General features: G+C 40.4%; 1 protein-coding gene across 1 annotated transcript in view; it reads right to left on the reverse strand.

Annotated features, from left to right (window-relative positions):
* Nucleotides 1-1,057: 1,057 nt before the first annotated feature.
* The window catches only part of yipf4 (Yip1 domain family, member 4), a 51,567-nt gene continuing 32,858 nt past the window's right edge, over nucleotides 1,058-19,766 (reverse strand). Inside the window, exons 2-6 of the mRNA XM_073050536.1 lie at nucleotides 11,990-12,143; nucleotides 6,534-6,705; nucleotides 3,406-3,483; nucleotides 3,192-3,305; nucleotides 1,058-1,842 (exon numbers count right to left, since the gene is read on the reverse strand). Of these exons, the coding sequence (XP_072906637.1) occupies nucleotides 1,705-1,842; nucleotides 3,192-3,305; nucleotides 3,406-3,483; nucleotides 6,534-6,705; nucleotides 11,990-12,143 (656 nt within the window). The 3' untranslated portion in view covers nucleotides 1,058-1,704. The remainder of the gene's footprint in view (nucleotides 1,843-3,191; nucleotides 3,306-3,405; nucleotides 3,484-6,533; nucleotides 6,706-11,989; nucleotides 12,144-19,766) is intronic.

Genomic DNA, 19,766 nt, shown 5'->3' on the forward strand with positions numbered 1-19,766 from the left:
ACTAATACAAAGGTGCATAATCAAAGGGACATTATTTGAAGGTGTTTGGAGGAAAAGAAAGGAAAAGATGTCAAAGGTTCTTTACACAGAGAGTGGTGGATGAGCGGAACATACTGCCATAGGGCCAGATACAGTAGTGGCATTTGAGAAACTCTGAATAATATTTTTTAAAATGGTGTGTTATGTAGGTGGGAAGGATTAGATGGATCTTAAGCAGTCAGTACAACTTTAAGGGACAAAGAGCCTGTATTGCGTTATAATTTTCTATTTTCAATGTAATCAAATACACTAAAGCAGGCCACTCTGCAATGTAAAGCATATCAAAAATTGATGCGAGTTTAATTGCAAAATACTTTTCTGTTTAAATAACTTAAAATTTAAGAGTCTGGAATGGTCACTTACCAGAGACTTAAGAAAATGTTCTTTTTCATTACTTCATTTTCTTTTGTAATTCAGATTTATAAACACACCCACTACTTCAATATGCAAGGTCCTCCCAGTTTAAGAATGTTTGACTTTTGTACAATACATACATACGACAAGCACTTGGAATGGATTTGCCAGCTGCTGCAGGCATCTTTAACAAATAGTTAACAGGAATGGAATTCTGCTGTAACCTGTGGAGGGCCTATACTTGTAAGTAATTTTAACAATGAGCATCACTTTTGCACCTCAGGAATTTAAACATTGAATCTCTTTAGTGCTAAATCATCATTAACAAAGAAATAGTGTTGTGCCTCCTAACTTACCCCAAACATTAAACAAGTTTGTTCATAAATATTTCAGGAGTATACAAGTCTTAATTAGTGGAATGAAAAGAAACTAAATACTGCAGCAGTTATTTATCCATTTTCACATAGAATCCAAGACGTTTGGCCATTTTCTTCAATTGTACATATTTACTCCACCACCCAAATTTAATCAAATATTTAAAAATAATTTGAAATCAAATGAAATTGTGCTGTGCAAATAACCTCGATACTATGAAAAAGGTGCATTCTGAAGTTATAGCCAATACATCAAGGTAAGAATATTAAAGAAAATATAACTACAAACATCTTATTTGCAGTTTATTTTACAAATGCTTATGTTACTATTTTTTCCTATACAACAGCCAGTCAGCAGCTAAAGATAATCCAAGCGAAGGCACCCAACTTAAATTTCATTAAGAATTTGAACTCATCTACACAAATTGAAGTTTTAAAATGCCTGGAATATATCCATTTGCATTAAATAGATAAAATGTATCTACAGAATCAATTACACTTACTTAATCTCATAAAACTGCACATTTTAAAAAGTACGATTTCAAAATAATAATGCCTTAACTTTATTTTTTCTTCTCTTTAGAATGTTTCAGAATTTGTCAGAAATGCTTTTCCTTGGTTATATCTTTCTTGATGCTTTGGCACAGAGACTCAGCACTGTCCATATTCCATTCCATATGAAATTGATTACAGCCTTCTCCTTCAGAAGCCATTTCCACACAAACCAAAACAGCTTTAAAATACGAATTAAATACACATTTATGTAGCTGCTAAACACCAGAAAGTGTTTAAACCTTAGAACTAAGCTTTTAGACCCCAAATAACCACTTGCTGAAGAGGAAGAAATTCACTTTCTCCTTTAGGTAGAGTCATTAGCACTTCTTCCGAAACAATTGCCTTGTCACAGTCCTTATTGAACAGTCAGATCCTTGGAATCTCAGACACCGGTATACAAAGACAGAAAATAGATATACAGAAGAAATATTGGGTATATAAGAAGAGGTTTCTTTGTTTTAAATTCTTCTCCAACCAGTAGGGAAGCAGCACTGTAAGCAGCCCAGAATACACCAAACAGCTGAAAAACAAGATTTGTCAGTATGAATCACCTGCTCAATCATGCTCATTTTAGACTCTGTTAGGATCACTTGGACAGTTCCAGATCTCAATGCCAATTAAGTCCAAGCATGGACAAAGACACCTGGACTGCAAAGACAGTACAGGTGACTGCCACTAATATTGCGCTGAGTGCAGCATCAGAAGCTTCCAATAAAATTAAAGACAATGAGGATCAAGGAAAATATGCTGAAGCTACACACTTTGCTGCTGGATTTTCCACAAAACGCAAGGTTTTGACAATTCATCGCCACTTTATGAAGAATCGATATTAAGTTGGACTGGGTGCAGGATGTTACTACAGCGTCTCCACTGCTAGGTGTGGCAGAAGTCTTTACTGATTTCAGTGGAGAGGAACTGTGCAATTTGTTAAATCACATTTTATTTTCAGATTTTAAATATAAAATAATCAACTTTAAATAGTTTCAATAGTATTTCAAAGTTTGAATATTTTTGAATAGAGGCAAGCAATTTAACTGGCTGCTGAAGATTTAATTTTTATATTTTTGGAGGCTAGGCACATATTTTGCCATATTTGCAACCCATACAACCCCATTAAGCCAGGTACAGCACCTCACAGTGAGAGATTATGTCCGTTCTGATCCACAAATAACAGCACAGTGTCATCATTATCCACAGATTTGCCGTCTGCAGATCTGTGTATTTACAAGGTCAGCCTCAGGCCCCATCTCAATTTCTGTTCAAATATATCAACGTTAATGTACCCACTGAGGAAACAACCATTGTTTGTACAAATGCAATGATCAGCTTTCAGGCACATGCCAAATGACTTTCTTCTGTATTCATTACAGAGCAGCTTTTATACACATATGCAATTTAGTATTTCAATAATCAATCATTGTTTGCAACTTTCAAAGGAAATAAGTTTGTTAGCTATTATTTCTTTTATATACTTGAAGAATTTAACATACATATTAATGCACACTAAAGCTTTTAGAACATTACAGTGGAGACAGGGTCATTATTTCAACAATTCTTCCCCTCACTTCCTACTGATGCTGCTCAACGCGCCAAGTTCTTTCAAAAAGGCAATTGCATTTTTATTTGGAGCTGTAATGGTTGTAAGGAACTTCTTATTGGCATATATGATTTTCTGGATATTTGTGCCCCTTTCCCTCATGGATAACAAGGAATTATTTGGTGCTATTCCCTAACAGGGAAGGACTGGCATTATTTAATAGCAAATCGTCATGGTTCACTGAAGAGCACAGACTCTGGGCTAAATCTCTGTACAACAATCACATTTTTTTTAAACTAACAAGGCTATAATTTTCATTTGGAGGTACCTACCTTTATAACTGTTGATAAAACCTCAAAAGATCGAACAACCAAAAGGACCGGAACAATTGCAATCAATGGGAGTAGTGAATATCCAATGACCCCAAGAACCTGACCATATGCAACCTGTAAAACAAGACAGCCAGATTCCACATGATATACTGACAATAGCACCTAACCAGTTAAAATTATTCTCTAAACTTAATGAGCCACTAAGCATTCCTACCTCACCACCAAGAACACGAGCCAGTAAGAAGATGGTTAGTGATCCAAATATCCAGATTGTTATAATCCATGAAACAACCTAGAAATAATAACAACTGTATGTTTAGTTCAAGACAATATTTTCATTCTACTAACAATTTAACATTTTTGAACAATTGATGTAAAGAAAGATTACAAAGATTGGAAACAGAACAAAAATTCTTAGGAAGAATCACATTCAGATCTAATATCACTGGGAAACGTCGTGAAATTTGTTGTTTTGTGGCAGCAGCAAAGTACAATACATGGATTCATTGTCCATTCAGAAATCTGATGGCAGAGGGGAAGAAGCTGTTCCTAAAATGTTGAATGTGTGTCTTCAAGCTCCCATACCTCCTCCTTGATGGTAACAATGAGAAGACTGCTTGTCCTGTGTGTCCTTAATGATGGATGCAGTTTTTTGATCTCAATCAGAGGCTCCCAATCTACTTTGTGCCATTGGCCCCTACCATTAACCAAGGGGTCTGAAGACCCCAGGTTGGGAAACCATGTCCTGTGTGCTGGGGATGTGTTTGATCAGCCATTTGATTATGTCCCCTTGAAGACTTCCTCGATGCTGAGGAGGTAAGTATCCAAGATGGAGTTGGCAGAGTTGGTAACTTTCTGCAGCCATTTCCAATCCTATGCAGTGGTCCCTCCATACCAGGTGGCAATGCAACCAGTTAGAATGTTCTTCTCAGTACATCTATAGACATTTGCTAAATTCTTTCTTGACATATCAAGTCTCCTCGAACTCCTAATGAAATATAGCCCCTTTTCATGCCGCCTTTGTAATTGCATCACTATGCTGAGCTCAGGACAGGTCTCAGAAATGCTGATACCCAGGAACATGGCATTGCTCACCCTTTACACTGCTGATTCCTTTATAAGGACTGTTGTTGTTCCCTTGACTTCCCCTTCTTGAAGTTCACATCCAATTCCTTAGTCTTACTAATATTGGGTGCAAGCTTTTTGTTGTTGTAGCACCACTCAACCAGCATTTCTATCTCACTCCTGTATGCCTCCTTGTCAGCATCTGAGAAGCTGCCAACAATAGCGTCATCAGCAAACTTATAGATGGCATTTGAGCTGTGCCTAGCCACACAGTTATGGGTGTAGAGTAGAGCAGAGCAGAGGGCTAAGCACACATCCTTGAGCCGTGCTGGTGTTAATTGTCAGCAAAGAGATATTATTCCAATCCACACTGCCTGTGGTCTCTCGAAGGGGAAATCAAAGAATCATTTGGAAAGGGAGGTAGAGAAGCCCAAGTTTTAGAGCTGGTTGATTTATACTGAGGAGGTGATGGTGTTGTTCACTGAGCTATAGTCAATATAATAGCAGTCTGATGTAGGTATTTCTATTGTCCAGGTTTTGAGCCAGTGAAATTATATCTACTGTAGACCTATTGTAGAAATAGCTAAATTGTAGCAGGTCCAGGTCCATGACCATCTTCTCAAAGCACTTCATCAGAGTAGATGTGAGTGCAACTGGGCAACTCACCCTGCTCTTCTTAGGCACTGATATGACTTCCACTCTTTAGAAGCTGACAGTAGCAATGAGAGGTTGAAGATATCCTTGAACAATCCCATCAGTTGGTTGGCACAAGTTTTCAGTGACCCACCAGAGTCTGACACCTTGCAAGGGTTTACCCACTAGAAAGATGTTCAGATATCAGCCTCCAAGACAAAGACCACAGGATTACCAGATGCTGCAGGGATTCTCCCTTTCAAAGCTTCACAAAAGGCATTGAGCTAATTGAGGAGTGAAGCATCACAGCCATTCAAGTTAGGTTTTGCTCTGTAGGAAGTAATGACCTGCAAACCCTTCCAGAACTGATTCTACTTCTAAACTCAATTAAAGTTGTGTTTTTCCTCTTAAAATAGACTTCCATAGACCTGAATTCTTGTATAGTTCTGGATCACTGGTGTTGAAAGCCACAGTTCTAGTCCACAGCAGACTGCAAATCTCCTGATTCATAAAAAGGTTTTGGTTTGGGCGTGTCCGCTATGTTCTTGAAGGCACACTCACATCCACATAAGTCTTGATGAAGTCGGTGACAACTGTGGCATATTCATTTAGATTTGACTATGAATCCTCAGTCCACCAATTCAAAACATTCCTGTAGCACTCCTCTGCCTCCCTTGTCCATAGCTTCATGGTCTTCGCCACTGGTGCTAGTTCTCAGTCTCTGTCTCTACACTGGAAGTAGAAGAACAACCAGGTGATCAGACTTACCAAAGCGCAGATGTGGGATGGCACGTTAAGTGTTCTTGATGGTGGTGTAACAGTAGTCAAGTGGGTTGCTGGACAAGTGGACAGTCAGAATGCTACGGCATCTGCCCAATAACAAAGGTTTGGCAGTCCGTGTCAAAATTAGTGTTCCACTTGGAGAACTTGGGTGTGGAGGCTGCAGGTTTTGCAAGTGCTGTCAAAGAGCATCTACCCATAAATGCTGCTGCTGAACTGCCAATCAAATGGACTGCTTTGTGCTGGATAACAATTATTACAGCTGCATCCATCCAGGCAAGAGCATCATGTACCTTCATACTACCAACTTGCTTTTTATAGGTAGAAGTCTTTTGGTAATAGGAAATTAATCACTTTGTTCAGCTGAAAGATTCAACAAGATCTGCAATAACTCAGATAGCATATTTTTATGGTGCTATACCATATAGATATGGTATATCTATATCTAACTCAGACTCCCATTACTGAATGACGTGCATTATGCTTCAGGAATAAACTCTGACAAAATAGCTTCAGAAACAGCAAACATTTATGAAGAAAGATGGGGTGCAATTTCACCTATTCTTTTCATTAATTGGATATTGAGATTTGTACTTAAACACCCATGTATCAGGAAATTTATCAGTATTGAAAATTCAGTTCTAACAGCATAAACAGTTTTTTGGAGGAAGAATAAAATAAAAAAAATTTGTAGATTTTACTTGCAAAATACTTAGTTCCAAATAATATATATTGTCCAGTTATTTTGAATTCCTCCACTCAGGAAACACCTGCATTTTATCCATCTTATCAATATCCCCATTATTTGCGGATCAAGAAAATTTGCATCTATCTTATCTGTTACCTCCTCTCCAAAACACTTACTCGAAATTGTCCATATAGTGAAATCATTGAAAAGAAAAGAACCACAGCAAGTGGGCCCCAGAAGTCAGGATTATCTCTCACGACCTGCCTATTAAATCCCAGCGAAGGCATTGGCATCAACACACATCGGATTTTGTAGTAAATATCCTTCAGATCAATGTCCAATTCCTCCCTAAATGATTGAGAGAGGAGGTACATTATAACATATTTTAATAAAAGATAGTTCAAGTATGAAATGCTTCATTATTAAAAAGAAAGATTCCAACACCATCAGGAGCCAGACCACAAAAGGGCATCCCCTAACCATTTAAATATGTTGTTGCAACCACAAGAATGAGTTTATAAAAATTATTTAGTTTTATAAAGACAGAATGTAACTAAATGCTCAGTTGGGCAATATAGTGAAGTTGCAAATTAATAATCATGAGACCCATATTCAAATCTAAGTACAGTGTTAAATTAACATTTTATTAATAATCACAAATTTAAACAATTCCACTAGCAATGATTACCATAAAACTAAGATATAATTTCAAAATCTCAACTAATTCTCTGACGTCCTTCATGGGAGAAAGAATGCAGCTTAACTACCGGTACTTTGGAGAAACTGAAATCAGATATAGTTTTAAAATGGACTGAGTCTATATCTGATTCCATCTCAGTGTTGGAAAAGTGGGTCCTTTGGAGGGTAGAAGGAAGTAAACTAGTAGTGCACCACAGGGATCAGGTAATGGCCCACAATTTACATTAATGACCCGGAATAGTGTGGAAGATTTCTGAATTTGCTCATGATGCAAAAATCACATTGTGATGAAAAGATACTATGATTCTACCACAGGAGATAGCAAGTAGGCAGAATGCTGGCAAATGGAATTTAATATCAAATCATAATGAAGGGAGACTGCAAGTGAGTAAAGCACAGAGCGATTTCAATTCAAGTTTAATTGCCATTTAACACATTACCAACAGTTACACACAGTAAGCACACACGAGATCACAATCATGTAATAAGTCCAGGAGCCCACCTCCAACACCACCCTGACCCCGCAAAGCCATGGCATGATGTATACAAGTTAAAAAACCCATATAGAATATCAATGGTGCAGCATACGCATGAGCCCGGATCGGCCCCACCCCCAATATTATATCAACTGGCCCCTGCTGTCCACTAGGCAAATCCATGGCTTTGAGGCTCAGTCCTCGCATACACAAGAACACATAGAATATTAGTAAAAACTCCATCAAATATATACGTATATAGTCCAGATGCTTCAGTCCATTTTAAATCTTACGTCACCACAAATGTGCTATGCTGCCCCGGTAGAGAGCGAAGGCTTGTATGCCTCTCCTTCAGCGGCTGAAAAGCAGGCGACCCTGCAGCTTCAGACCCGAGTCCCTTGAGTGCCGCTTTAAAAATCTGCAGTCGGCCACAACAGAGCTTTTCTTCTGCTGAGCGAAACCCTAGGAGGGCAACTCCGACTCCATTCTGGACACATTACCACCCCCCCCCCCCCCCAGGTGAAGCACAACGAGCAAGCTGCAAACAGGTGACACTATGGCTTCAGGCCGAGTCCTCGCTACAACTGAGGACTTGGCCCTCGGCCCCTCCATCTGCCCCTGCAGCGTACCAGATTAGCCATGTCCAAAGGAGTCTAGCGATCACAAATAATGTGACCATAATGGTCACTCGCTATTTGACTGTGAGCCTCCATCAACTCAAGCAGCACCATGTTACACAGCTCCTTCATTATCTCCATCAGCAAACAACAAACTCCTTTGAGTTCTTAACATATTGCAGGATCTTGTGATCATTAGATATACATTTAAGTAAAACAGCAGCACTTCTTGTTCAGAAGCCAGTTGCACAGCCATCTTGCTGGAGTAAGATTTAGGTGTTCTATCACATACATCACAGAAATTTAGCAAATCTTTGATGACTGGAAGATAAGAGAATTTAAATTAAGAATAATGGAGCTTTGTAATAGTGGCTGCTAACAGCATCTAATTAACAACAAAAAATAAGTCAAAGAGAGCAAAATAGAAGATAGTTGAAATTGCTAACAGGAAAAAAAGGAAAGTAAGTCAAGCAGATCCTTTCCCCATACTTTCCATGCAGTTACTGGAAATCCCCATTTACTGCCTTCCTCTTACTGTTCAGACATCATACTCTGCAAATCCAATCTGTTTATTTCTTGCAATTTAACACTTTGTACTTCCTCACCATGTGGTTTCCAATGATGGTTGAGTACCTGTTTTGCAGGGCACCTTTTTTTCAGTCTCAAGTATGATTCTAATTGGTTGTCTTCCACTTGCAGTTGCCATTCTGACCTGCCTCCAATACTTTTCCTGAGGTGTCAATAAAAGCTTGAAGAACAACTCATCTTCAAATAGTCACATGATTTAGCATTTTCTAAATTTCAGATAACTAGGAAATTCAGCCTTTGCATCACACATTCCCAGTTTTAATCCTTTTTTCTGCAAATAATTTTGCCTTTGTCTTCAATTCACATCTTCTCCATATCTACTGTGTTATTTCTGAAATGGCTTTTTTCATTTAATTTCAGACCTTTCAGCATGTAATCTTTCCTGTCCTCAATTCCATCACAGACACCCTTTTGTTGCCTCTTTGGTTTTAGAGTTTTATTTCTTTTTTCTGCTAGTTCTGATTTCAAAAAGCTCTAAAGTAATAACTACTTCTCTCAGTACAGAAGTTATATTATTTGCTCACTACTCCATACTTTCTGTTGTAAATCTAGTGCAATGTTAATTAGTCATTCTTGATTAATAATGGAATGGATCTGAAAATTGTGATCAAAGTTTTATTGATCAAGTAAACATGGGAATTTGCCATGTGTCATATACAGAAGTAGTAGTCTTTAATTGAAACTTTTCAAGTTTGTTACTACCCAACACTAGATGGAAGATTCTGGCAATCCAGCATAGGCAATTTGCATTACAGTTCAATGTGGAGAAAACATGGGCCTGCTTTTTAAGGGTACAGTGAGCTGCTGAAATCTCAGTTTTAGGATTTGCTTATATTTATTTATAAACGTCTATTCAGTTATGATTCTTTGGCTTGTTCAATGGATAATTAGAAGAAGAGAAGCATATTAATATTGTTAAGGATTCTTGTGGAGATTATCTGGAAAAAAAAATGAAAAATGCTGGAAATATTCAACATGTCAGGCAGCATCTATGGAGAGACAAGAGTTCTCAGAGTAGTTAATTGCAAACCTCACCCTATCTCTCTTCTGAACACATTATGGAATGTGCTTTAATATGTGGTCTACTTTGTTCTTGATCTATTACCTGGTGCTTGTTTTTATCTTGGGAATGTGAATCAGAGCAGGTGTTTTCCCTGATATTTTCTTATGACCTTTGTCAGGATCTTTTTGCTACTCAGCAGACTGCCTCTTAACTTGAAAGCCTTCTTATTCATCTTTGAGTCTAGGCATAGTTAGCAAGGCATCATTTTATGGACCATTAGCGATCACCCATGAACCTTCAGAGGACCGAAATTTCATGGCTCTGGAGACGGGAGGAGAAAATTGGAGGTTGGTACCTCTCAGAAGATCTCTGGCTGTGTGCCCATAGACTCGAAGTCTTTGGGCACAGAGCTCAGAAAAAAGTGACGCAATGGACTTTTAACATCATAAACCAGTAAGTTGTTTGTTTTGTCTCCCCTCTTGCTGTAAAATGGAGACACCTCTTTCTCCCTTATAACGGAAAGAGAGAGCCTGTGGTATGTCAACTACCAGGTGAACAAGTAGTCACTGGGGTACTGCAAGTCGGCGTCTTTGCTATTACTTTGTTCACGCTTGAGTGCTCGGTGGTGGGTGCCGATGCTTTTTTTTTGCTGGTGGGGGGGGGGGGGAAGGGGGATTGTTGCTTGCTGCCACTTATTAATGGGAGGGAGGGGAGCATGGGAGGGACTTTGGGGTTCTAACATTTAACTGTTATTCATTCTGGGGGGCACTCCTCTGTTTTCGTGGATGGTTGCAAAGAAAAAGCATTTCAGGATGTATATTGTTTTCCTTTCTCTGACATTAAATGTACCTTTGAAACTTTTGAAATGAATTCAGCCAGAATCCATCTGGGCCAGAAAACTAGCAAAGGCTCAAGAAGCAGCACAACACCTGATCAAATCGCTGTCTTGCTTTCTTGCATCACTCGGGATGCTAAGTCTATGATGAAAATCCAAAGATCAGACACATGACTTTTTGACACAACCATCCTTTGTATTGATTCCATCTTCAATCCTGTTTCAGTGGTTCCATCAGAGAACTTTTACAATATACAACCTGAAATTCTTACTCTTCACAGACAGCCTCGAAACAGAAAACCCCAAAGAATGAATGACAAAAAGTAGTAAGAACTCCAAAGCCCCCTGCCCCCTCCCACACATAAGCAATAGCAAACAGCATCAACCCTCCCCCCCCCACCACTTTTGTTTGTCTGCTATAGAAGTGATAGATTGCTAATGATAAGCACAAAGGTGTTTTGATGGAGAAACATTTGAGCAGAAAGCCACATGCCCTATAAACGCCTTGTTATTTAAATAATTGTCACTCAGTAACATTGTTACATTAAAGGGATCAGGAGAAAAGACTCATCTTTTATTAACAAATTCTTTAGGATTTCCTTTCCATTTAACAGCCTGCTTGAAAAATTCAACACCAACATTGAATGGCAGCACAGTGGCATAGCAGTTATTGTAATGCTTTACAGCACCAGCGACAAGGGTTCAATTCCCACCACTGCTTGCGAGGAGATTGTACGTTCTTCCCGTGACCTTGTGGTTTCCTCCTGGTGCTCGTTTCCTCCCAGATCCTAAAGACGTATGAATTAGTAGGGTTAATCGATCTCATGGGTGTTATTGGGTGGTGCCGCTCATTGAGCCAGAAGAGCCTGTTACTCTACTGTATCTATAACACTGTGGGATGGGAATTGTACTCAATTTTTAGCTTATCAATAGCTCTTGAAATTATCTACCTACAACTGAGTGTTTTTAAGAACACAAGAAAATGAAGTAGTTCAGTTTAATCCTGGCTGAGTTATGCTGGCCTCAACTCCTCATCCATGCCATTTTCTATACCCTTCTATTTCTTCACTGTCAAATAATATCGATCTCCACTCTAAGAATACATAAAATGATCCAACTTTCACCTCCTTCCAGGATAGAAAATTCCAGAGATTCGCCACCTTCTGCAAGAAGAAATTCCTCTATCGCAATTTTAAGTGAACAATATTTTATCTTGTATTTATGTTCCCTATTAGCAACTTTCCCATAAGGTAAAACATCCCAAGATATGCCCTATCAGCCACCTTGGATCATGTATTTTATCCAGTGACGAGGTTCCCATTAGGTTACCATCTTACTTTCTGCTTGAAATATTCACCACTTAAAATATAATTATATTAAATATGCACAACCCAAAATTCAAAGAGAGACATACAAGAGTGGTTTTGTGTCAGCCGAGTCTTCTTCCTCCACTTCTAGAAGCCATCCATATCCCCTTTTCCTGAGAAATGCAGTTGCTGAAGAATCAGTTGTATAGTCATTATCCACATTAACTTTTACATCTGGGGAGTCCATAGAACCACTCAGATCTACATAAAGGTTAAAACAAAAATCAACATGTCAAAACAGATGGAATTCATTTAAAATGTCACAGCATTTTGAAGTCCAGTTTTATATAAACTTCCTACAAGTTATTATTGACTACAGACATTTCTCCAGATCAGAAATTGATTGATAAACACCATCCAGTTCTACAGAAAAATCTTATCACTATTTTCAGTAGATTATTTCCACAATCACTAATCTTAACTCCCTTACTGAAGTGCTGTAAGGTATACATGCTAAAAACATAATAGTAGAAGACATGATGATAGCTCTGCTAATGATTCAGTACATAATTCCTCTCAAAGTTGTGGAACGTAAATTGTATTTCAGAATTCCAGATTATGTGAAAAGGATGACATTATTAACCAAATTGACTAATCATGTAGCCTTTAGCATCATATCAATTATTTGCAGTTTATTCTGTAGTCCTAGGTTGTAAACATTCATGAATTTTCCAGAAATGACTTCCACAGTTCTACAAACATATTCACATTCCTTCTCTCACCAATGAATAGCAAATTTCACATTCTTTCTTTGGAACATAGAAATCTACAGCACATTACAGGCCCTTCAGCCCACAATGTTGTGCCGACCATGTAGCCTACTCTAGAAACTGCCTAGAATTTCCTTAACACATAGCCCTTTATTTTTCTAAGCTCCATGTACCCATCTAAGAGTCTCTTAAAAGACCCTATTGTATCTGCCTCTAACACCATTGCTGGTAGTGCATTTCTCACACCCACCGCTCTGTGTGAAAAACTTACCTCTAACATCCCCCTTGTATCTATTTTCAAGCACCTTAAAACTATGTCCCCTTGTGTTAGCCACTTCAGCCCTGAGAAAAACCCTCTGGCTATCTGCATGATCAATGCCTCTCATCATCTTATGCACCTCTATCAGGTCACCTCTCATCCTTCGTTGTTCCAAGGAGAAAAGGCCAAGTTCACTCAACCTATTCTCATTAGGCAGGCCCTCTAATCCAGGCAAAATACTTGTAAATCTCCTCTGCGCTCTCTCTATAGTATCCACATCCTTCCTGTAGCAAGGTGACCAGAACTGAACACAGTACCCAAGTGGGGTCTAAGTTCTTATATAGCTTTAACGTTACCTCACTGCTCTTGAACTCAATCCCATGGTTGAAGAAGACCATACGCTTTCTTAACGACACTGTCAACCCATGCAGCAGCTTTGAATGTCCTATGGACACGGACCCCAAGACCTCTCGGATCTTCCAAACTGCCAAGAGTCTTACTATTAATATTATATTCTGCCTTCAAATTTGACCTACCGAAATGAACCACTTCACACTTATCTGGGTTGAACTCCATCTGCCACTTCTCAAACAGTTCTGCATCCTATCAATTTCCCACTGTAACCTCTGACAAACCTCCAGACTATTCACAACACCCCCAACCTTTGTGTCATCAGTAAACTTACTAATCCACCCTTCTACTTCCTCATCCAGGTCATTTATAAAAATCAAAAAAAGGGGTCCCAGAACAGATTTCTGCGGAACACCACTGATCACTGCCCTCCATGAAGAATATGAATGTATTTAAACGATTCCTCAATGCACTTTCAATATGTGGCAAAGAAAAAAATCTACAGTTTGCATTTAAAGTAAAGCATTATAGAAGTAGTAATTTTGTTCATTAATCTTTATCACATTATAGTATAATTTTTTTAACTTAATTTTCATAGACCAGAGAGAATCTGCGAATCCCTATCCTGCTCAAGCATATCTGACATGCCCAACAAGATTAACCAGTTACTGGCTGCATTTAAACAATATTTTCATTCATTTAAGACACCCTGAAGCACCCAATGAATGTTTCACCTAGCATTGGATATTGACTTACTTTATTAAATAGAAGAGTTTCTTGACATTTGTTAGCAAGAGGCAAGTTCTGAGGGGCATCTTAAGTGGATTAAAGATTAGCTTTAATTAAAATATACAGTGAAATACATTCTTCATGTCAATGACCAACATTCTGAGGACTTGCTTGGGGTAGCCGGACCAACATAACATGCCCACAACTTACTAACCCATGTGTCTTTGGAATGTGGGAGGAACCTGAAGCACCTTGATGAACACCATGCAGTCACAAGGAGAACGTGCAAACTCCTTACAGACAGTGGCAGAAATTGAACCCCAATTGCCGGCACTAGCCGCTACACTACCCTGTCAATTCAAGTTACTTAACCATTGCCAGATTCTTGTTGCTTTTAATTTTAATTTTAATCCCTGTGGTAAACGGAGAATTGAAGACAAACTTATAGTGAAGGAATTCCAGACCATAGCATTCAAATGACTGGATGTTGCGGTGGCAGGAGGGGGGAGCGACCTCTGAAGAGGGGAAGCAGGGAATGAGTAGGCAATGGGTTGATGTTATCATCTATATGCACTCTCACATTACATCTTAAAAAATATAGATCAAAATTAAATCCACTACTCTACAAATACGGTGAGAAATAGTTGATTTACAAAATTTACTGGTTACAACTCAATTACCTATCTATTCAGTTAGCCAGCAGAGGGGTGACAGGGCAGGACACATGAACCTTTCAGAGGAAATAGTGTACCTTGGTTTTGATTCAGTGCTATGATAGCACAGCTGACAAAATCTAATCTTTTAAAAGCTATAAACTATTTGTCAAAACAATATCAACAAGCAATCTCATAACACTCAGAGTCAGAAACAGGGTTATTTCTTGTGAAACATCGTAAAACTTGTTGTCTTGTGGCAGTATAGAGCAAGACAAAAAAAAGTCACAAGACACAATATACAGTGGCATGCAAAAGTTTGGGCACCCTGCATGGTCAGTACTTAGTAACACCCCCTTTGGCAAGTATCACAGCTTGTAAACGCTTTCTATAGCCAGCTAAGAGTCTTTCAATTCTTGTTTGGGGGATTTTCACCCATTCTTCCTTGCAAAAGGCTTCTAAGTTCTGTGAGATTCTTGGGCCGTCTTGCATGCACAGCTCTTTTCAGGTCTATCCACAGATTTTCGATGATGTTTAGGTCTGGGGACTGTGACGACCATAGCACAACCTTCAGCTTGCGCCTCTTGAGGTAGTCCATTGTGGATTTTGAGGTGTGTTTAGGATCATTATCCTGTTGTAGAAGCCATCCTCTTTTCATATTCAGTTTTTTTTTATAGACGGTGTGATGTTTTCTTCCAGAATTGGCTGGTATTTAATTGAATTAATTCTTCCCTCTACCAGTGAAATGTTCCCCGTGCCACTGGCTGCAACACAAGCCCAAAGCATGATTGATCCACCCCATTCTTAACAGTTGGAGAGGTGTTCTTTCCATGAAATCTGCATCCTCTTTTGTCCAAACATACCTTTGCTCATTGCGGCCAAAAAGTTCTATTTTAACTTCATCAGTCTACAGGACTTGTTTCCAAAATGCATCAGGCTTGTTTAGATGTTGCTTTGCAAACTTCTGATGCTGAAATTTGTGGTGAGGACGCAGGAATGGTTTTCTTCTGATGACTCTTCCATGAAAGTCATATTTGTGCAGGTGTCGCTGCACAGTAGAACAGTGCACCACTCCTCCAGAGTCTGCTAAATCTTCCTGAAGGTCTTTTGCAGTCGAATGGGGGTTTTGATTTGCCTTCCTAGCAATCCTACGAGCAGTTCTCTCGGAAAGTTTTCTTGGTCTTCCGGACCTCAACTTGACCTTCACCGTTCCTGTTAACTGCCATTTCTTAATTACATTAAGAACTGAGGAAACAGCTACCTGAAAACGCTTTTCTATCTTCTTATAGCCTTCTCCTGCTTTGTAGTCATCATTTGTTTTAATTTTCAGAGTGTTGGGCAGCTGCTCAGAGATGCTGAAGGCTGCTGATTGTTGGGACAAGGTTTGAGGAGTCAGGATATTTATAAAGCTTTGAAATCTGCATCACCTGGCCTTTCCTAATGATGATTGTGAACAAGCCATAATCCTAACATGCTAATTAAGGTCTGAGACCTTGGTAAAAGTTATCTGAGAGCTCAAATCTCTTGGGGTGCCTGAACTTTTGCCTGGTGCTCCTTTCCTTTTTTTCACTCTAAAATTGTACAAAACAAAAATAATACACTAATTTTGAAAAGAATGTTTCAGCTTTAACTTTATGACTTTTGGAGATCAGTTCATCTTCTACTGACTTAACTATTCACAGTAACAGAGATTTTGACCAGGGGTACCCAAACTTTTGCATGACACTGTATAATTTAAAAAAAGGAATAGTGAGGTCATGAATCATTGAAAGGAATAATGAGGTCATGATTGAAACAAGACAGCGGCGCACATGGATGCAGTGGCCCCTCGGGGAGTGGTAAGTGTATCTAGTGTTTGTTCTGTCTGTCCTAGACGCATAACATACAGTCAGAATATGCTCGTTAACATCAGGGCAAACTATGTCGGAAAAACTGATGAGTTCTGGTGTGACATGGACAGTTTACTCCGCTATGGACCACTATCTGCTACCAAGCCAGCTGCTTCCCGAGGGAGGAGGAAGCGAAAGCGCTGTGAGAGAAGACAGAGGAGGGGTAAGAGGGCCAGCATCCATGCTAGGCTAAAAGCTAACCCCACCAGGCCAGCGGTACTGTCCCTCCTGCTCTCAAATGTCCGCTCCATCAACAACAAGCTGGATGAGCTGCGTCTGCTGAGAGAAACATGCAAGGAGTTCAAAGACTGCTGTGTGTATGTTTTTCACGGAATCCTGGCTCCACGACAACATACCGGACGTGGCGATACAGCTAGAGGGAATGACATCGCTTCACGCAGACAGAGAGGCAGCTAGCTCCGGTAAGAGCCGGGGAGGGGGGGGGGTCTGTGTATCTACATCAACAAAGACTGGTGTGCAAACGCTACAGTAGCTGCTAAACACTGCTCACCTCTGGCTGAATTTCTGATTGTGAAATGCCGGCCGTTCTATCTGCCGAGGGAATTCACCATCATGCTTGTAGCAGCTGTTTATGTAGCTCCCAGTGCCAATGCTGAGGCTAATGCTAACGAAGCACTGGGAGGCCTACATGAAGCCATCAGTGAGCTACTGACTACACATCCTGACAGCTTTGTGGTGATTGCTGGGGACTTTAACCACACCAGCTGAAAGACTGTGTTCCCCAAATTCCTGCAATATGTGGATTTCAAAACCAGGGGAGATAACACACTGGACTTGGTTTATACCAACACCCCACAGGCATACAAAGCAGCGGGGGGCCCCCATCTTGGCCACTCTGACCGCATATCTGTCATGTTAACACCAGCATATAAGCCACTGCTTAAACGTGTGAGAGCAGAGAAGAGACAGATAAGGGTCTGGCCAAAAGGAGCAGCCTCAGCACTACAAGACTGTTTTTTTTACACACAGACTGGGACATATTCAAGACAACAGCCTCCTACGATGACCATACAAACATTGAGGAGTATGCTGAGGCAGTAATCAGCTATATAGCCAAATGCACGGAGGATGTCACTGTGATGAAAACCTTTACCACACGTGGTAATCAAAAGCCATGGATGACAACAGAGGTGTGTTTGCTACTGAAGGCCCGTGACACAGCCTACAGATCGGGGGACAGGAGTGCGCTTTCACTAGGGATCAGGAAAGTGAAGAGGGCCTACGAGGTCAAAATACATGGGCACTTCTGTGACACAGGTGACACCAGACGGATGTGGCAGGGAATTCAAGCTCTGACAGACTACAAGATCAGGCAGAAAACTGATGACAGCGACGCCTCTCTTCCAGACAGGTTCAACAATTCCTTTGCACACTTCGAAGCATCAAACACTACAGCAAGGGGGAGAGCCAGTCCTTTCTTACCATCTGACCAGCCGGCTCCAATCATTGATTCAGAGCACACACGGAGGACCCTTGCCAGGGTCAACCCACAAAAAGCGGGAGGTCCCCACAACATCCCTGGATGTGTGCACAAGGAATGTATTGATGTATTAGCAGATGTCCTGACAGACATTTTCAACATCTCCCTTAGTCAAGCCATTGTCTCCAGATGCTTCAAAACCTCCACAATCATCCCTGTAGCAAAGAAATCAGTTGTAGCCTGTCTGAATGATTACCGTCCCGTCGCCCTAACCCCCATAGTGATGAAATGTTTTGAACGGCTTGTCAAGCCTCATAATCACAGCCAGCCTCCCCTCATTGTTGGATCCTCCACAGTTTGCTTATCGTCCCAACCGCTCTATGGAGGACGCAATCTCCACCACACTGCACACGGTTCTCTCTCACTTGGGACAATAAAGACATTTATGCCAGAATCCTGTACATTGATTTCAGTACAGCATTCAATCCCATCATCCCGCAGAGACTAGTGGAGAAACTTGCTGCTTGGCCATAACACTGCCATGTGTCGCTGGATTTTGGATTTCTTGACAGAGAGACCACAGTCAGTCCATGTTGGCAGGAACATCTCTGACTCCATCACACTGAGCACTGGATCCCCACAAGGCTGTGTGCTCAGCCCATTGCTGTTTACACTGCTAACACATGACTGTGCAGCCAGATTCAAGGAGAACCTGATCATTAAATTTGCTGATGATACCACAGTGGTGGGACTCATCAGCAAAAATGATGAAACAATGTACAGGGAGGAGGTCAAACACCTAGAGAGCTGGTGCAGTGACAACAACTTGATCATCCTTGGTCACCAAAACCAAGGAGATGATCGTCGATTTCAGACGCTCTCAGCCTGAGCACACACCCTCAGCATCAGCGGCTCCACAGTGGAGAGAGTAGAAAACATCAGATTCCTTGAGGTGCAGATCTCAGACAATCTCACCTGGTCCAGGAACACCACTGGGATTGTGAAACGGGCCCAGCAGAGATTGCACTTTCTGAGGAAACTTAAACAAGCATCACTCCTCACTAACATCTTAACTACATTCTACAGAGGCGTGGTTGAGAGTGTGCTGACCTTTTGCATCACAACCTGGTACTCCAGCTGCAGTGCTGCCAACAAAAAAGCCTTGCAGAGGGTGGTTAGGGGAGCAGAGAAGGTTATTGGGATCTCCCTACCTTCTGTCCAAGACCTCTTTCAGAGTCGATGCCTCCAGAAGGCACGGTACATTATTAAAGATCCCTCACACCCTCTCCATAAACTGTTTGTTCTTCTGCCATCAGGCAAACGTTACAGGAGCATCAAAACAAAAACCACAAGGCTACTAAACAGCTTCCTCCCACAGGTAGTCAGACTGCTAAATAGCTGCTCTACCTGACTCTGCTTTGGCCACTTTTAACTTGCACTGGACACTTACAACTTGATTTTAACCAACATGTGGCTGTTGTGTTTAATTTTTATTCTTGTGTTTACTATTTATTGTTGCGTTTGTTATGTTATGATTGCACTTGCCCCTGGGAAACGCTGTCTCATTCCACCCTGCAGAGCTGATGTTTGGTTGGAATGACAATAAAGTTTTTGAATCTTGAATCATTTAGAAATCTGATGGCAGAGGGGAAAAAGCTGCTCCTAAAACTTGGAGTGTGAGTCTTTAGGCTCCTTTACCTCCTCCCTGATAGTAATGAGAAGAGGGCATGTTCCAGGTACTGAGAATCCTTAATGATGGATGAGTATTTCAAGTAATTCAATAGATTATACC

This window comes from Hemitrygon akajei, chromosome 7, assembly GCF_048418815.1.
Source record: "Hemitrygon akajei chromosome 7, sHemAka1.3, whole genome shotgun sequence".
NCBI lineage: Eukaryota > Metazoa > Chordata > Chondrichthyes > Myliobatiformes > Dasyatidae > Hemitrygon > Hemitrygon akajei.